General features: G+C 38.8%; 1 protein-coding gene across 1 annotated transcript; it reads left to right on the top strand.

The window, feature by feature from the left end:
- Window positions 1-3,956: 3,956 nt before the first annotated feature.
- On the top strand, window positions 3,957-14,726 carry LOC143880266 (uncharacterized). Its single transcript, XM_077383105.1, has 11 exons — window positions 3,957-4,079; window positions 5,184-5,441; window positions 5,601-5,786; window positions 5,952-6,063; window positions 6,148-6,181; window positions 9,598-9,635; window positions 9,740-9,774; window positions 9,865-10,017; window positions 10,556-13,068; window positions 14,144-14,224; window positions 14,327-14,726. Exons 2-11 carry the CDS (start codon window positions 5,371-5,373, stop codon window positions 14,392-14,394), a joined length of 3,291 nt encoding a protein of 1,096 aa, XP_077239220.1. The 5' UTR covers window positions 3,957-4,079; window positions 5,184-5,370; the 3' UTR covers window positions 14,395-14,726.
- The last annotated feature ends 2,931 nt before the right edge of the window (window positions 14,727-17,657 follow it).

Genomic DNA, 17,657 nt, shown 5'->3' with positions numbered 1-17,657 from the left:
CGAGTCAGTCTTGGCCTTTTTAGTTATTTGTGGGGCTTTCTCTCTCTTAGTAGATTTCCTCTTCTTGCTAGACTTTACCGGAGCCTATGGCTCACTGGTGCTAACCTCATCTCTAGTTTCTTCGGGCGAATAAGCCCTTGGGGGAGATTCAAAGTTCTCCATGTGAGCCACACTCCCGGAGGAATTTTGTGAATCACTAGCATCAGACATCTCTAGAATTAAGACGTAAAAATTAAAAGAGAGGAGAAACTCACCAGCCTTTGAATAAACGGACGAATAAAATCTCTCCTGAAGTATGAAGTAATGCCTTGACACCACCCTTGGATAAAAACCACCAGATGAAATCGTCTCCGGGGGAAAGTGAAAAAGTAAAAAGCCTTATAAATAGGTTAAAACCATTGGGCGGGAAAAACCAAGGTTACCATTTGAAAGGAGACACATGTCACGCCCCTAGACATTGGCGTCTCACGTCTCCCATCATTGCGCTGAAAATAATGGCGGTTGCCATTATAAGCAAAAGCGCCAGTTCCCAACGTAATAATCGCCAAATTCTAAGGGAGGTAATCCCATAACTTGATACCAACCCGCCATTACCACAGCCGAGTCTCCATAAACAGTAACTTATGTGCGAACATTGAACCTCGATAGCGAGACACATCTGAATAAGAATTGACTCACATACTCGACAGTCGATTAGCATGCGGATAATAAAGTTAAAATGCTACATTGCAAGAAGACCTATGACTCGGTAAGCATGTATCATGAACCAAAATGGTTGAGTTACAGAAATAAAATAGAGATATTATAAGCAGCAAAAATAAAATAGAGATATTATAAGCAGCAAAAAGATGAATTTTCATTAATATGTTTAAATGCTTACATATGAGAGGCTTCGTGGCCAAACCTGTGGAAAGTAAAATACTGAAAACAAAAGAAAATCAGCAAATTCCCAGAAGATGGTGGAGATCGCCAGAGACCTACCATGCCGACCGACAAAAAGGAGCCTCCCCCGGACTTGAAGAGAAGTCTAAAGAACACTGTTCTGACCTTCTCAGAATCCGGGGTACCAAGTAATTTTACTCGGTAGGGTCAGCCTCGGAAGGAACTTCCGAAGGGCGGCTTTTCCTGTCAGATTCGCGAGATGGGCATGAAGAGCCGCGTTCTCCTCCTCCAATAGAGCCGCCTTCATCTCCAAGTCGCACACCTCCTGCGCTAGTTCCACGAACCGGCCGACGAATGCTATGCTCCGGTCCTTGGCCCGTCTTGCCGAATGTCGATAGTTGCAAATAAACAGCCGCATTCCCTTTAAATTGGACATCTCGCACTGAGCATCTGACTGGGCTGGAGAGGGAGGTGCAACTTTTTCCGACCTCTTTCTGGCCGCCAACAGTGTAGGAGAAGAAGGCGCAGCGGTCTCTCCTTTCGTCTCTTCTTGCTTTGTCACCCCCTTTCCGGTGGAGGCTCTTCTGGTTCTTTTTGCAACCGGCTCCACTAGCAGCTCCAATGGTGGCTGGGGGGCAATCTCTGCCTCCGACATGGCATCGACGTCAATGACCTAGGCCTCGAAGAGCCCGGGAACGAAAAGATCCAAATCTTGATTTTCTGCCATGGAGTTCTTGAGAAAAATAGTTGAAGTAAAACACAGAAGAGAGAAAAAGGGGGGAGAAAGCAAGTCAGTGTCAAAAAGATTTGGTGGTTGAAAAGAGAAAGGAAAACCCCTATAAATAGAATTCCAAGAGGGGTAAAAAGGCCATCAAGTGCCGTAAGGCGTCTTTTGGATTTCTTCCCGCCTCCTTGCCACGTGGCACGATTTCACTTGCCCAATGAAGTGATCCATTATGAAGGGATCATTTCCCCGTCACATCATTATGATAGAGGTCGTCGTTACAAATATCAAGGGTGATTTGACGTTTCCCATAATGAACAGCGATGAACGAGAGAATTGAATGAATCAGACTTGGTTTCACCTAGCCGAGTGTTGAAGATTGGTTTGGCCGTTTGATTGTATCACTATCGGTACCGAACAAACTCCTTACAGAGCAAAGGTAATCTCCAAACTACTTCCTCGACCCAAACATGGCTCAAGGAAGTGGGGGGCAATATGTTGGGGGTAAAATCAGCATTAACCGTGGATGAACGACATGTGGCACCTCCGAACAAATAGAAACCGACTTAAGAGTTTCTATGAAAAGAGGTAACGAGATCTTATCATCTCCTAATAAATAGCAACGTCCTTGGAAAGAAAACTACCTCTCGAAGAGATAGCACACCCTAAGGCGGTGGCTTTCTAAACAAAGGAGTCCCATTAATAGTAACTTACTCGTTCAGGGAAAGAGGATATCTATAAAAAATAGATATCTATTAATCTCCCGGGAAAGTCGACCAATTAAGAAAGACTCCCCCTAAAAGAGTACGATTCTAACTCTCGTGGACTCCATTCTCTATAAAAGGGATCCTCATATTCATAATGGAATAACGTTAAACTTGATCCTCAATAAAGGGGTACGTAGGCAGCTTGGGAAGACCAGGTTCAGTCACAATCTTTCTCCATCACCTTCGTTGGTAACACTTCTGAACTTCACCTCCTTCCCGTCAATCATTCCTTTGATTATGATTTCTAGCTTAATATTACAGTATTACTCGGAGCTGTAGCTCCAGGCCTACTAACATCTTTCCTGTGAGTGTAAGTTATCCACAGGATTAACTCTATCACCGCTAGATCGTGTAGAGCAGATTCGGTATCATCACAACCTATTTACGTTGTGGTACGTTGTGGTCCATCAAATGGAAGGATTGGATCATCTTCTAGTGTGGGCCATACCCTACCTTTGGAAAAATATTGGACTACATGGGCGTACACCATTTAAGAAATCTTGAATACCAACTAGGTGTAGATATTTTGAGGGGGTTGTTTCACCTCTGTCACACCAAGAGCTCCACAAAATCGTGAAAAGGCCAATTTCTGAGTAACGAAGCAGGTGAAACAATCTCTATTTTGAGTAAGATTTTGATTTGGAATTCTCACATTTGCAGCCCTTTATACGTTGACATTCGGATCCCAATCAAATCCTTGAATTACCAATTCAGCGACTGACAGTGAAAAAAATCAGATTTCCAATATAAGCTGTAGAAATAAGAAATTGGAAATCCACAGATCTGGCAGTTTCCTTCACCCTCTTAGCTCCTCAACCTCTCCCATGCAGCAGAAATTATCACCTTCCCTCTCTATCTCCCTCTATGTCTCCCTCAACATGAGCTGGCAGATCTATTCATTTTGTACTAAAAACTCAATTTCAAATCCAAATACAAAATCTGAGGTATCCAAACGGGCCCAAAGGATATTGTTTGGGGAGTGATAAATCTACCCCCAAATATCACTCCCCTATTTTTATATGGTTTGTGGTGATGTCTAGTATTTTTTTCAAAAAAATAAGTAGGGCCCATTTCATAGGATGATCCAAACCATTCATTTGTTGGGCCACAACGTAAACATGTTGTACGCATGGATCATACTAAGAAGATGATTATAACCCTTCGATTTATAGAGGTTTCAACAAGGTGCATTCTCACTACAGATCAGAGGGTTAGGATCATCCTATGGAAATGACCTAAAGGGCACCGCCTATTTATGTTGTGGCGCAGAAAATGAACAGTGTGGATCATCCTAAGTCGGCCCACTATACGTTTTTTGAAAAATAATGGGCTTCACGATCGCACCACTAGTGGCATTCGAAGTAATGATTTCAAATCCAAGGGCATTTGTTAACAGAGAGATAATGCACCGTTTGGTGGGATGGCAGCTTTTCATGCATTTTCCGACCATCCTATAATTTAAATTTACATCAGTGTCACTTTCGTAATTTCAACGTAACTCAAAGAATCTCAGTGAAAATCACAAGGGCACAAATGCAAATCTATTAAAATCCAAGGTCATTGTCCCAATTAGCTCATTGTATATGGCCTTTTCATCTGCTTTTTTTTTGTCTTCCCTGCTCTTTTTTCTCTCCTTCTGCAGTAGTAAGAGAGCGATCGAGAGATCTTCTTTTGAAACAGAGACTAAGAAGTGAAGTTCATATCTGGTATTCTCTTTCTCTTTCTCATTCTCCTTTTCTCGATGTTTATTTTGAGCTTTGATTCGAGCATAATGGTACTCATTTCCTATTTCGATTTGCAGTTTTTACTTCCGTACGAGCCGTGTAATGTGTGTTCGATTTCATCATTTTTTTTTCATTTTCTTTGATGAGGGTTTTGTTTTTAATGCTAGATTTGGGTCTGAATCTGTAGATTCGAGTGATAAAAAAACAGATTTTTAAGGCGGTGATGGTGGAGTTTCTTTCAAGTGAGATGGATCTACGGTTTTTTATAGCTTGATTTGAGCTTTTTTCAGATTTGGGAAATGATATATTCGCCTTTCTTTTTTTACTTGGGGCAGCTCACTCTAGTGTTAAAGACTAGTCATAAATGCACTAAAGGGCGCTGTCTCAAGTAAAAAAAGGGGGCGAATATATCACTTTCCTTCAGATTTTAGTAGTTTGATTTGGGTTACTTTGGGGGTGTAGAAATTTGGAATTGGGCTGTTGCCAATAGGGTTTGTTATTCTGTCAGAGAGTAGTTCTTTAGTGAAAACACGGAACAAGCGAGTAAAAAGCTATCTTTTGATTGTTTTTTTTTTTCTTTTTTGTTTTGGATTGAGTATCAACCTGTACTTTCTCTGAGAAGAACAGTTCTCTGTTGTTTGTAATCAGATTTGAGCTAACAAACCAGTGTTTTACTGGGATTTCAGCGTATATTCCTTCTTGTTAGAACAATTTGTTGTTTCCTGGTCTGTGAATGTATTTTTTTTTGTTCCAATTGTAGGCTTTTTTTGAGCGATAAAAATGATGGCTTTCCAATTGTAGGCTTTGAATAACAAAATCAGGGTTTTTTTTCCCAAGTGCAGCTTGATCAACATTATCCTGATTTAGTTTCTTTCCCAGATCTGTGCCTCTGAAAACCAAAGTCTTTGGCTTTCATGCTCCGATCTGGCGGGTTATTGTAGTTTGACTTCAACAGTTGGTTTCTATTGATTATAACTGTTTTTCTAATTAGTTAATCTTCGGCAGTGGGTCATTTTCGCGGTATTGTTTGTTGTTTATGTTTGAGATCTGGAAAGACAATTTGGTTCTAACAACAGGTTACTACAGATTTGAATTGGTTCATAATTCCTTCATACTCAAGGAGGACTTGGGAAATCCAAAGTTCTGAGATCAGTATATTAATCTTGTGATTTTGGAGTCGTGCAAAGGAGTAGCAGTCAAGGCATGCAGAAGAACAGTTGTAAGAATTAAGGTGTTTTAGTTCTTTGTGTGATTCTAAGACACCCAAAACAAGATGGAGGGAGGACTAGATGCAGATGCCCTGTTAGATTATGCAGAATTTCAGATTTCGCCGACCCATAATAGGTTACACAGTTCCCTCTTCTTTTTTCGCCTTTTTTTTCCCTCTGGAAGCTACTCTCAGTTAAATTCCAAGATTTCATTGCATTTCAATTGCTTTGTTCTGTAAATGGACTCTATATGATACTTATTTTTATAGGGGTTTTGCATTTTTTGGTGTTGTAGGTATGAGGCGTTTGTATGCTGTGAAGGTAGAAAAGAGATGCTAACATCTGGTCTCCTGGAACACCTTGTGTTACATTTGTCAGTGGCAAAAGACTTTCACTCTGATGGATCCATTGACAGCTTACAACTACAATTACCCAAAAGTCTTAGGGGCACATCATGGTTCACCAAATCCACTCTTTCTAGGTTGCTATTTTGAAATATTTTCGTGTTTCCTTTGTCTAATGAGCTCTTATATCATTGTAGCTTACCTATCAAGAGAGAAAAAAGAAAAAAAAAGCTGATTTCACTGGAGAAAATCATGTCTCCTTTGGATTTTCTATAAATGATAAAATCTTTCTTTGTGCTTAGGTTCCTGCATATTGTTGGTGTGCCTGAGTTATTGAAAGTTGTCAATGCAATTGAAGACGAGCTGGGTCAGCTAGAGGAAGCCAGAAGGTTCCATCTTGCTCTGTATTCTCAGGTAATATCATGTGCTCTTCTTTGACAATTCACCTTTCAAATTGTTCTATGTTATTGACATTAAAAATGCAACGTCATCTCTCAGGGTCAGCAGGATCATTCTGGAAATGGAGCAACAGGTATGTTGTATGAGGTATTTCCTTTGGAATTAATGTTGACAAACAATTCATAGAGTTTTAATACTTTTATCAGAATAGATTGCTGATTTAAATGAGGCATGCTCAACTCAAGGGTTCCCCCATTGGCTGCACGTCACCATTGTGCATTTAATAGTCTTTGACTTGCAGCCATTATAAATGCACAATGGTGGGGCGCCCTTTCAGCCCATTTTTGCAAGGGCACCCCTGAGTCTGGTATTTCTCATTTTCAATATCAAATTATTCTGGAAGGTGCAATGGTGAAAATTTTCAACCTTCACATTTGAATTCCTAGTGTATAAGAACTCTTTCTCAGTTCATGATTATAGAAAGGTACAGGGATAGCAAAAAATTATTTGTTTAAACTTTTCAATGGGCGCTTCCATGGCGACTTAAAGATGCAAGTTCATGTCTGTATTAATGGCTGACGCAATTGCTCTTAAGCAAATTGATGACTTTTTAATTTATTAATTGATCCATGCTAATTAGAAATTTGGAATGCGTAAGATTGTTATTGTACTTCCCGTTTCTGCCCTTTATTTTTGTTGTGTTTCTTTTATATGAAGATACCTGCTAAAGTGAATTGTCAAAATGTAAATTCGTTTTAGTTGCCTTTTTCCTACAAGAATCCATTTTTTTTCTTAAAGTGAACTTCTTGTATCTTGATAAAGCTTACCGTTTTTACACTCCGATGGCCAAGTTGCACAGGATGGAGGTTTTAGAATTCTAATGATGTCATTGCTGACTACCTGTCAGAATTATTGACCATGTTCCTTTAAGTTACGTCTAAAAATGAGACTGTTGTGCCCACAATGATCTTTGGAAAAGGCAAAGGCATGCTTGTCTTATAATAGCATCTGGCAAAGTTACATGGCTTCACTCTTGGTTTATACTTCAAAATAATTGATGTATCCATGAGTAAACGTAAAGTATTGTGGGTGATAACAAAAAGGAGAGGAGGCAATCATGGTGATTGGCCCTCAAGGCCATAGAAGCAACAGTTTCCTTGCACTCACAATATGATGCTTGTATAACAGAGTATCGTGGCTTCTTTATGTAGAGAAGCACCATCATGTAAGATTTACGTAGAGAAGCACCATAATGTAATTATGTAGAGAAGTACCGTCATGTAAGATTTATTTAGAGAAGCACCATCATGTAAGATTTCTCACAACCAATGTGCTTAGATTTGCATAATGGATAGACCATAGTTGCCGGTGCGGGAAGTGAAAGTGGGAAGAATGAATGGTTAGGAAGAGACGGGAAAGCGTAAAGGGAAGCGCTAGGGAAGTGCCGGGGTAGCAAGGAGCAAAAAGAAAGTGAAACATTATTGAAAATATAACAAAAATAATTGTAAAAAAATTAGTGACAATTAGAAATAAATTTTATTAATTTATTTTTCAATTTTTGTAAATTTAAACACATACAAATTCAAGTTTCCAAGTAACATAAAGAAAAAATAATCTAACCACCACAAACAGATCAGAATTTCAACATACGTCAAGCATTAATCAAAATATCAATTATCAAAGTCAATGCTAAATTTTCTTTAGTCTAAAATGGGCAATTAAATGATTAATCACTTAAATGATTAAATAGCTAATCACTTAAATGAAGAAACTAACTAACTTCACTTTTCATGTTAATTGAAAATAACTACATATACACATTAACATTACATACCCACTAAAATGAATTCTGATACATTGGATAAGTTTTTACTGAAATGTATAATTAATCACTTAAATAAAGTGACTAACTAAAATCACTTAATGTATGTAGTAACTAGTATATAAGTACTTAACTTGATTATGCATCAACATTACATACACATTAAAATGAAAGCATTATTTAACTTATCTCATATATGAATTATGCAGAATAACTAATTAAAGTATAATCTATAAATGTTATTTAAAAAAACACTTATACGTTATAATCATACAAAAAAAACTTATATATATATATATACTAAAATGAACATTAAAGTATTGAAGTGTTAAAATTTTAATTTAGTAATTTAATTTAATCAATGTCTCAACTCAAATAATTCTTGTGTTTCGTTATTCGTTTCTTCCCCCTCTTCTTGTGATCGATCAATTGAGAACAATTCAATCCATATTCAAAAAATCAAAATTAAAGAAAGATAGAGAATATGGAAAATAAAAAGTAAACTTTAAATCCATACCGCATTATTTCAAAAATTAAAATTAAAATAAAAAACTTTAAATCCATGCTGCTTCTTAAAATTAAGAATTTCCATAAATAAATAGTTGATTTAATACAAACTTAAAGTTAAAAAAATGATAGAATTAAATAAATAAAAAAAGAAATAACCTAAAAAAATAGAAAACACTCTTCCCAAAACTGTTGGGAAGCGAGCTTCCCACGAATCTGAAGTGTGCTTCCCCAGTTTTTTGGGAAGCGTCGCGTTTCCCGCTTCCGAAACCGGATTCCTCAGAAGCGCGCTTCCCACCTTCCGGGGATGTTTCCTGTAACTGTGGGATAGACATAATGTTGACTAACATATGCTGGGGTATCGATGAGTACGATTCTTTAACTCGAAAGTGTTTTGAACATAGAGGGTTTCAATAATCTTAGTGGATGGGAAAAGCGGCTGTCTCAGGGAATGCTATTTTACCATATTTGATTTGTTTCTTACAGTGATCAAACTGAAAGAGGAACTAGAATTTTATCAAAGGTCAAAGAACAGCGGTATTGCTTCAAGATCTGTGTCAATGAAGATAAGTCAATGAAATTTTGGGTTTACAATGTATAGATATGCTGAGAAACTGCAGTAACCAGCTGTGTTACCATTCCCAAAAAAAAGAAGTGACCAGCTGTGTTCGTTTTGCATCAATAGAAAATAGAAACAAAACGAGCTCTACTAGAATGTTTGGAAAGTGTGATAGTAATACAATATAGTCATATACAATCTATGAAAAGTCTGATAATATTATTTTCAGCTGGGAAAAGTGTGATGTATTACTGAAAATGAAAGTCCAAATTATATCCCAATATTTAATTACTAAAGTTAGATCACCTACGGCTTCCTGTAATCCTGTTCTTGGAACTCTAAATATATTAGGCAGGGAATGGATAACAAATATGCACATTACCCTAGGTTTCCTTCTCTCGTGCTTTTCTCTGTCTTTTTTTATTAGTCAATTTTTACTAGGAACCCTTGTGATGAGAGAATTCTTAGATGAAAGACAATGGAATACTTCCTATATATGTGTAAAAATTGCTAAGTTAGAATGTAATTAGCAATCTGTTGTTTGATATTTTTTAGTGCTTTTCTTTTTGCTCAATCATTTTTATTTTTCTCGCTTTCCAGTTAGTTTTTGCTGATTCTTTATAAGTGGAAATTAACGATTACATTTCCCTATTTCTACCAGATAACAGCTACTCAAAAGAGATGGAACTAGCATTAAGAGTAAGTGGTTTCCCCTGGAAATTAGGTGGTTTACTTCCTAATTTAGTTTGACAGCCCATCACACTTGCAACTAACTAACACGTGTTGCCTGCTACCATCTACAGCCTGAAGCCCAGACAGTATCCTCTGATGCTACAAAGTAAGTATCTTCTTCTGGTTACGTACATTTTCTTTTAGTATATTTGTGTTGGCTTCATCTCATCTGAACTGTAAAGATGAATGCTGTCAGATATGAACTATTGCGAGCAATGGACTTGAGGCTAATGACATCCAGAGAGGAGTTAGCGGCTGCTCTCAACAGAGCTGTTGGTGCCACGTGCTCCATTAAACAAATTTCTGACTTAGCAGCATTTGCTCAGCATTTTGGAGAAATAGATTTAAGGTACCTTATTCCTACATAGATCTGCTTTTTTGCATCGGATTTGGAGCCTGATATGTGCCGGAAACCGCTGGAGGGGAGGCCATTATCTTCCTCTTCTTTTTTATTTTAAATTTTTACCATGCTCCATCTTGACTGTTTTTTTTTTTAACTTAAGGAGGTCCGCTATTTAACATTGCAGTATAAAAATTAAACATTCACTTTGGATAATTGGTTCAGCTATCTGTATTTTTCGTTTCTTTACCTTTTTATATGGCAAAAAAAAGTTAAAATAGAGCACTATTTGGTTTATGAAATATGTGAAAAAGAGTTAGATCATACAGCCTTAAGGCTTGTCTGTTAAGCTTCCATTTCCTTGGACACTAAATAAATGATACTTAGGCGGCCAGTAATCAATTGGGGCCCTCACCATCGGTTATCACAATCTGAAACGAACACGGCCTTAGTTGGCCTTTTCATTTAATCTCTTTGGTTGGTAATGTTGATAGTCTTCCTCCTATTGGGGTCATGATTACTTAGATGCCTCTTTATCTATTTCCAGGAATTCTCTGTGCAAATATTTAGCTCTAGGACAAAAGAACCAAGATGATGACACAGTAAATGAACAGTTGAGCTTCTCACAATATTCAAGGAGTGACAGTGGAAAAATAGCAGAGGGAATATCGCAAGTGAGTTTGATGGCAGACGCCACTAAGCATCAGAAAAGTCTAATCTCTCCAGCAAAAATCGCTCAAGCTGAACGCCAAAGCTCTACAGAGAGTGAGTCATCTAGCTCAAGTGATGAAGATCAGTCACGTGTAGAAAGAAGCCGGCCTCTTATAAGATCCGCATCACCTAGAAGGTCAGCATCTCCAATGCGTCGGATCCAACTAGGGAGATCTGGATCACGCAGATCTACCCCGCTAACCATTAAGAGCCTTAGTCATTTCCCAGCCAGGGAAAGGATATCATTCAACAGGGATGCTGCTGGGAACAGCAGTGGAGACGAAGAATCTCAACCTACAAAGAAACTCGAAAACACAGTAAGGCGGATGAGTGTTCAAGATGCAATCAATCTTTTTGAAAGCAAACAGAGAGATCAAAAATTAGAAAATATGAAATTGAGGTCTTCTGTAGAGGTTTCTGCTAACACTAACAAATCTGTCTTGAGACGATGGAGTGCAGGTATGGGTGATTCATCTACCCAATGTCTGCCTGAAAATTCTTCTGAAGGTGGCTTTCAGGGTAATCTTGATAAGTTAGTGCTCGAACCAAAGGAGGCAGAGGTTAAGCCGGTGTTGGATCTTAGGGCGGGCAGTCCTAATCCTGTTAGTACTACTGAATTAGATGCATCTGTTGGGGTAGGGAAAAAGACATCTCTGAGTGATAGTCAATCAGATTTAGTTGTAGCCAAAGTGGATGAAAATCATGATCGTGTAACAGCCTCGGCTGAGTGGACTCGGCAAAAGGAAGCTGAGTTGAATCAAATGCTGATGAAAATGATGGAAAGCAAGCATGGGCGATACAGGAACGTGAAACCCGGAAACAGTGGAAACCAGGAGGTTTCTAATGAACAGAGGGGTGGGTTCTATGATCACTACAAGGAAAAGAGGGATGAGAAATTTCGAGGTGACAATGCTGGCAAACAGGCAGAGAAAAAAGCACAATTCAAAGCAATGCAAGAAGTTCTTGATCAGAGGAAGAAAGAGATGGCCTCGAGGAATACGGGTATTGCTGGAAAACAAGATACAGCTGTTCAGTCGCAGAAATTACGTAGAAGTCCGTCTCCGACTTTGTTGCCCAAAAAGGAACCGTCAAAACCAGCTGCTTTGAGGAAGGCTTCATCCAAGACATCACCCCTTCCTTCTCTGCGTAGCTCATGGCCATCAACTCCATCACCCAGGTCCATTGGGCCCGCACCAACTAAGGGGATCTCCTCTGGTGGAACCACACCAAACCGCCGAAAGCCGCAGGGAACACCATCTCCATCTCGGCCAAGCCCCAAAACAGAAATATCCCAGCCACAACAGAAAGGCATGAAGGCCCAGACAGAGAGCAAGCGGAGCGTAAAAGCGCAAGAACAAAAGCAGCAGCAAGCAGTGAAAAAAGGAGGTAAAAGTACAAAAACAAAGGCTCTGGCAACTCCTGGGGATGATTCCGGTGTGGTTCCCGCCAAGCCGAGTTTCTACAGCAAGGTGACGAAAAAGAGCAGCGTCGTGCCATTAGAGTCCAAGCCATTTCTACGAAAAGGCACTGGGATTGGCCCTGGTGTTGGCCCTGTTGTCATTAAGACAAAACCCTCGCATCCTGAAGAACCTTCAAAAAACAGTGGGAATGTGGTACAAGCTCTAGATAGTGATCCAGTTGCCGAGAAATCTGAGACTACTATTCAGATTCCAGAGGAAGCTCCAGCCCAATCCGCAAATAACGATATTAATTTAGAAGTTCTGGTAAATAACAAACAGAACTGTGAAGACACAGAGAAATATGTTCCTTTTGCTGTTGAAGCAGTTGATAGCTTTACCAAGATTGCAGAATTTCCAGAAGAAATTCAAGCCGATGAGGAATCAGGTATCTCATCCGTTGCTTGGGTGGAAATAGACCAACATGAACTGCCTCTATCATGTGACAATGGCCCGTCTCAAATTGCAATGCCATCTAATGATGCCCCAGTAGCATTATCAAGCCCACGTGTCCGTCACTCCTTGTCACAGATGTTGCAAGCTGACAGTGGTGAGCCAGAGATTATTGAGTGGGGAAATGCTGAAATTCCTCCAGCTATTGTGTATCAGAAGGATTCACCCAAGGGATTGAAGAGGCTCTTGAAGTTTGCAAGAAAAAGTAAGGGAGAGGCAAATGTGACTGGTTGGGCTAGCCCATCAGTTTTCTCAGAAGGAGAGGAGGATGCAGAGGAACCTAAAGCTGCCAATAAGAAGAATCCAGATGCTCTACTGAGGAAGGCTGCGCCTCAAGGAAAGGGCTTCGGACAGCAGAGAAACATGTTTGGAGAGAGCTATGATAGTGGAAATTCAAGCAAGAGATCCATGGAATACGCTGCTCACGAGCTTCTATCAGGTATTCTTCAAATAGAATTGCTGAAACCTTTTTCTGGCAGTTTGAAATTCAGTGTTTTTAAGTCAATTTATGCCTGATATGACCATAAAAAAAATTTCCCAATTGACGCTGTGTTCTTAAACCACTATTTCCCTCATTCCGTACAAAGTAAAACCTGGAAAAGTCTGTCTTTTTTTTATAAATATTACAATGCTTCCCTCTGATTTTAAGAATGACCATAATTTTTTTTACGAATAACCGTTTTTAACCTTTTATTGGTACCTGACAATATTCAAGTTTTCAGCTGGTTAAGCTACGCTCTTGCATTTAAGCATGCATACATGCGTACCTGTGCATGTCCGTATGCTTCCAGCTCGTGTTCAAGTTTCAGTATGCACATTTGGTTTTTTTACCTGAACAGTAACTTGATTTTACCAGAAGGGAAAACTCATACAGTTATAGAAACAAGTAACTTGTACTCTGTCCCAATGTCTATTTGCCAATATCCTCTAAGACTGCCTTAACAAGTCTCTCATCTGTTTGTCAGCTGGACCAAATTATATGGTTTTGTTTTTTCTCAATCATATCTAATATTGTCTTAGTTCATGACCATCTTTCATTAAGGATTTGTTAGACGTGCTTTTCAAATATGTTAGAGGTCCTTCATGGCCATCTTCTCTCAATGGTATTGTTAGTCATATAGAGGTCATTTATAAATTTTCGTAATAAGCTGTGGTGTGTTGTAATCATCTCCGAATGATGAAGGATTTGTTAGTTTTAGCGAATTTCTTCTTTTTTTTAATGACATAGGGTATTCCACACACCCACTCTCTCCCCAACCCCCCCCCCCCCCCCCCCCCCCCCCAACACACACACACACCCACCCCACCCACGCACCCACACACACTTACACTTTAGGACGGGACTAATCCCTATGGATGCACGAGTTTTAGCAAGATTCTTTCAGGGAAAACATATAGATGATTTGGCTACCAATAAATTGCCACATCAATCCTACTTTTACTTCGTTGTACTTATACTTGTTGTTAGAAAGCATCTCTAGTTCTTTAACAAGTGGTAATAATCCTGTCTCCAGCTAAATCAAGCGATTTCTGTACTATTGGTTCTCACAAGCTGCGGGAGGGACAAACCTCGGCTGCAACCACCTCAACTAAAGGTTAAGTCGCACTGCTCCGATTTTTTATTTTTTGACTTCATATCAACTCCATTTTCATTTGCTCCATTTTGGATCCCATGTTTCTATTGTCTTTGCTTTCAGCAACACGGTCGTTCTTCTCTCTTTCGACATTTAGAAGCAGCAAATCAAGTGAGACAAAGCTTCGGTAATGATGCAGAGCGTGACTACATTGTTATAGAGACAGATTAAATATGCCTGCTCTCATGAGCTGCTTGTAGGTGAAGCTAGGGTTTACAAAAGAATGTCTACGTTTTCCCTTTTCTGTTGTATTTGGTTTTCTCTATCTATTATTTGAATGTGTCTGCTTACTGTGTTAAGTTTCTTATGTAAATCCGATGAAATCACAGCCAGCCATAGCTGTTGCCTTATGCTGAACACTGACAAAGTTACCCATAACCAAACAAGCTAGAAATAGATTGATGTGCTTGGGATGTAAAACATGGATTAGAATTTAGAATGCATAGCTTCTGTAGTCAATTTACATTTGATTCTTTAGAAATGCATAGATTCTGTAGTCATTTTACATTTGATTCCTGAATTGGTGGGATGGCATTCTAAATTAACCTTAAAACTGATATTTATCATTTCATTGCCAATATAAATATTAAGGGCACGTTTGGCTACCATGAAATTTTTTTTCATGATAGATCGGTGTCTCTAGGTGGGGTGAAGTAGCTAAAAATCACGAAACAAAAATTGGGAAACTAGTGTCTCCAAATGATGAGTGGCTAAAAATGGAAACCAAAAACTCTACTCAAAATAAGCTTTTTCCTTATTTATAGCCACTTCTTAGGCTGATAGCAATCGTACCCTCTCAAATCTCTCTCCTCACACTGCCCTACGGCCTCTGTCACTACTTGGAGACACCGATTTATCATGAAAAAAATTCCTGGCTGCCGGACATAGCCTAAAGTAAATGATATTTATCAATTGATTGACAGTATAAACATTAAAGTCAACCCAAACAGGTGTGGGCTCTTCGGCTTAAAGTCATGGGTATGCTCTCCAAAGACGAGAGTTCTATTCCCCCTGTCTAAACCGACGGGTGATTGGGCGCATCTGTAGGGATTAGTCCTGCCCTAAAATGGGGTGGGGATACCCTATGTGTAAAAAAAATAATAATAATAAATAAAATAAAACGTAGGTCATAGAAGTGTGATTATCTGCTTGGAAAAAGTAATTTCCTTCTAAGAGCTAAATCAGAAATCAAAATGGACAATTCTTGCCTGTGCCTGAAAGTGTGTAGCAGTTGCAATTCTAAGTCACCAGGAAACAGAGCTGTCTTCTTGCCATTTCAGCTGCACATAGAAGATACGTTAACAGGAGCGAAGACAAAAACCATACAAGTCAAAAGCGAATAACGAAGCTGAAACTCGGGGAATATAATGTGATATCAAGCTTACGTTAACAGAAAACTGAATCATGAATTTGTCATGGAACCATGAGATCCTCATTTTATTTCATGAAACCTTCTACTTAGCATGTGATTCCTTGTTTGATGCTTTGGCTCCCAAAATAGCTAATTTTACAATCATCTCTTGACACACCAGTACCATATCTTATCACAGCTTGCAATTAATCCCAATATTACTGCACCCTACACTGCAAGAAATTGCAACAGATTCAAGTACCTACGCCCACAAGGTCATTTCAAAGGAAAGCTTGAGAAATATGGTAGGCACACAAAACTCTTTGTTCAATTAATAATATGATCTAAATCAGAATTGAGAGAGAAGAAGAAGAGAAAGACTTTGGGGTGTCTACCAATTTCCAGCACATGGAATGAAGAGCTGTAGAAAACTCCAGCAATATGTCTTGTATTTATAGAGTTTTCAATTTCCATATGCACAATCCAAAGTTTCTAGAGAAATTCCAAAAACTAAGGAAACTAGTGTGGACACCGATCCGAGGAGGCGGCGAGGAACGATTCCCCGTCGGTCTTTTGGATCTCCACATGATAGAGAGCTCTGCCAAGAAACTCTCAAAATAAAACGCCCTATGACGATATATGAGATACCTCTTAATCAAAAGACAAAGCCCCAAACCAAGACGTACCTAAAAATAGTAAGAGTCGCCATCCGTGGATAGGCCATGGAACCAAAAAATATACTATGTTTACAATGCATAACCAGAAATAATTGGGTCCGTGCCTGGTTACGAGTAGGGAAGGTGTTAGGTATCCTACTCGCCCGAGCGCATTCAGTCTCTTATGCCATTTTTAATTAACTTTGAAGAATTTTGGGTGAAAATCATGTTAAATGGGAACAAATATCCTCGAGAAAATGTCTACCTAAGCATGCATAACCCAGGAATGAACAAGAGAAAAATAAAACATCCAAATCCTAAAGAGAGTTGATATCAGTGTCACCTGATATTGGAATAAACACTAGAATCCGTCGTCTCTCAAAGAGGCGTAGAAGACTAGAGCCAATCCAATATAAAACAACTCTGCTACCTATCTCCACTAATCCTATCACATCACATCTAGTCCTAACTCATCGCATCTAAACAATCACATGCACAGCTACAGCTAAGCAAGTAATAACAATAATAATGAGCAGATATGATAAGCTAGGATAAGCAGAAAAGCAGTAGAAGACTAAAACTAAACAGGTAAACAAGCAGTAAAAGAACTACAGCTAAGCATATAAATGAGATAAGTAAGTAAATAACGCTACAGCTAGGCATGTGAGTAAACAAGTGGGGTAATAAAGAAATGAAAATGCTACAGCTAAGCATATGAGTAAACGAGTAAGTAAAACAATAAAAGAATAACTATATTATAACTAAACGGGTGAACAAAACAAGTAAGAACACACAAAGGATATATCCAAAGATAATAAACACTCAGAAGGAGAAAAATACACTAACATGCACCTATGCAACACATAATGACAAATACCAAACTATAAACTCCTAAAACTCTAAAATAAAAAAAATGTGCAACAATATCCCCTGGACTTAGATGACCAGCCATCCAAGCTGCCTACGTATCCAAGCCCCCTTTTTTGAATCAAGGTTTATGTAGTTCTGTGGCCTATTCTAAGCTACAATGACAATTGTGCCTAGACCACTAAACTAGATTTGATCTATTGTGCCTAGACTAGAGTGATATTTAAAGCTTCTTGAATGCGATTATTTAGTCTAAACTGAATTGTGGATTTTAGGACACCCTACATGCCTTAACTAAATGCAAGTTAGCCCTAGTATAATGCAGGTGGGTTCTACATCCTATGTGCAACTAGGTTGTATCCTAGGAAAAATAATAGGCTCACTAAGTGCATCCTAGTGTAGCCATCAGCCGACTATGCAAAACTGCATAGTCAAAACTGACTACACAGGGGCTCCTAACTCTAGGACATACTCCTAACTCTAAGACAAACTCCTAAACTCTAAAACACTCTAGACATCT

This window comes from Tasmannia lanceolata, unplaced genomic scaffold (genome assembly GCF_043159265.1).
Source record: "Tasmannia lanceolata isolate RefF3 unplaced genomic scaffold, GAP_Taslan_0.1 ptg000006l, whole genome shotgun sequence".
NCBI classification, from domain to species: Eukaryota; Viridiplantae; Streptophyta; class Magnoliopsida; order Canellales; family Winteraceae; genus Tasmannia; species Tasmannia lanceolata.
This window is presented reverse-complemented; position numbering and strand designations above follow the sequence as displayed.

Coding starts and splice junctions, on each gene's coding strand:
- LOC143880266 (XM_077383105.1), top strand. CDS start 5,371: ATGGAGGGAGGACTAGATGCAGATGCCCTGTTAGATTATGCAGAATTT. Junction 10,018..10,555: donor TTTGGAGAAATAGATTTAAG/GTACCTTATTCC, acceptor ATCTATTTCCAG/GAATTCTCTGTGCAAATATT. Junction 13,069..14,143: donor TGCTCACGAGCTTCTATCAG/GTATTCTTCAAA, acceptor TCCTGTCTCCAG/CTAAATCAAGCGATTTCTGT.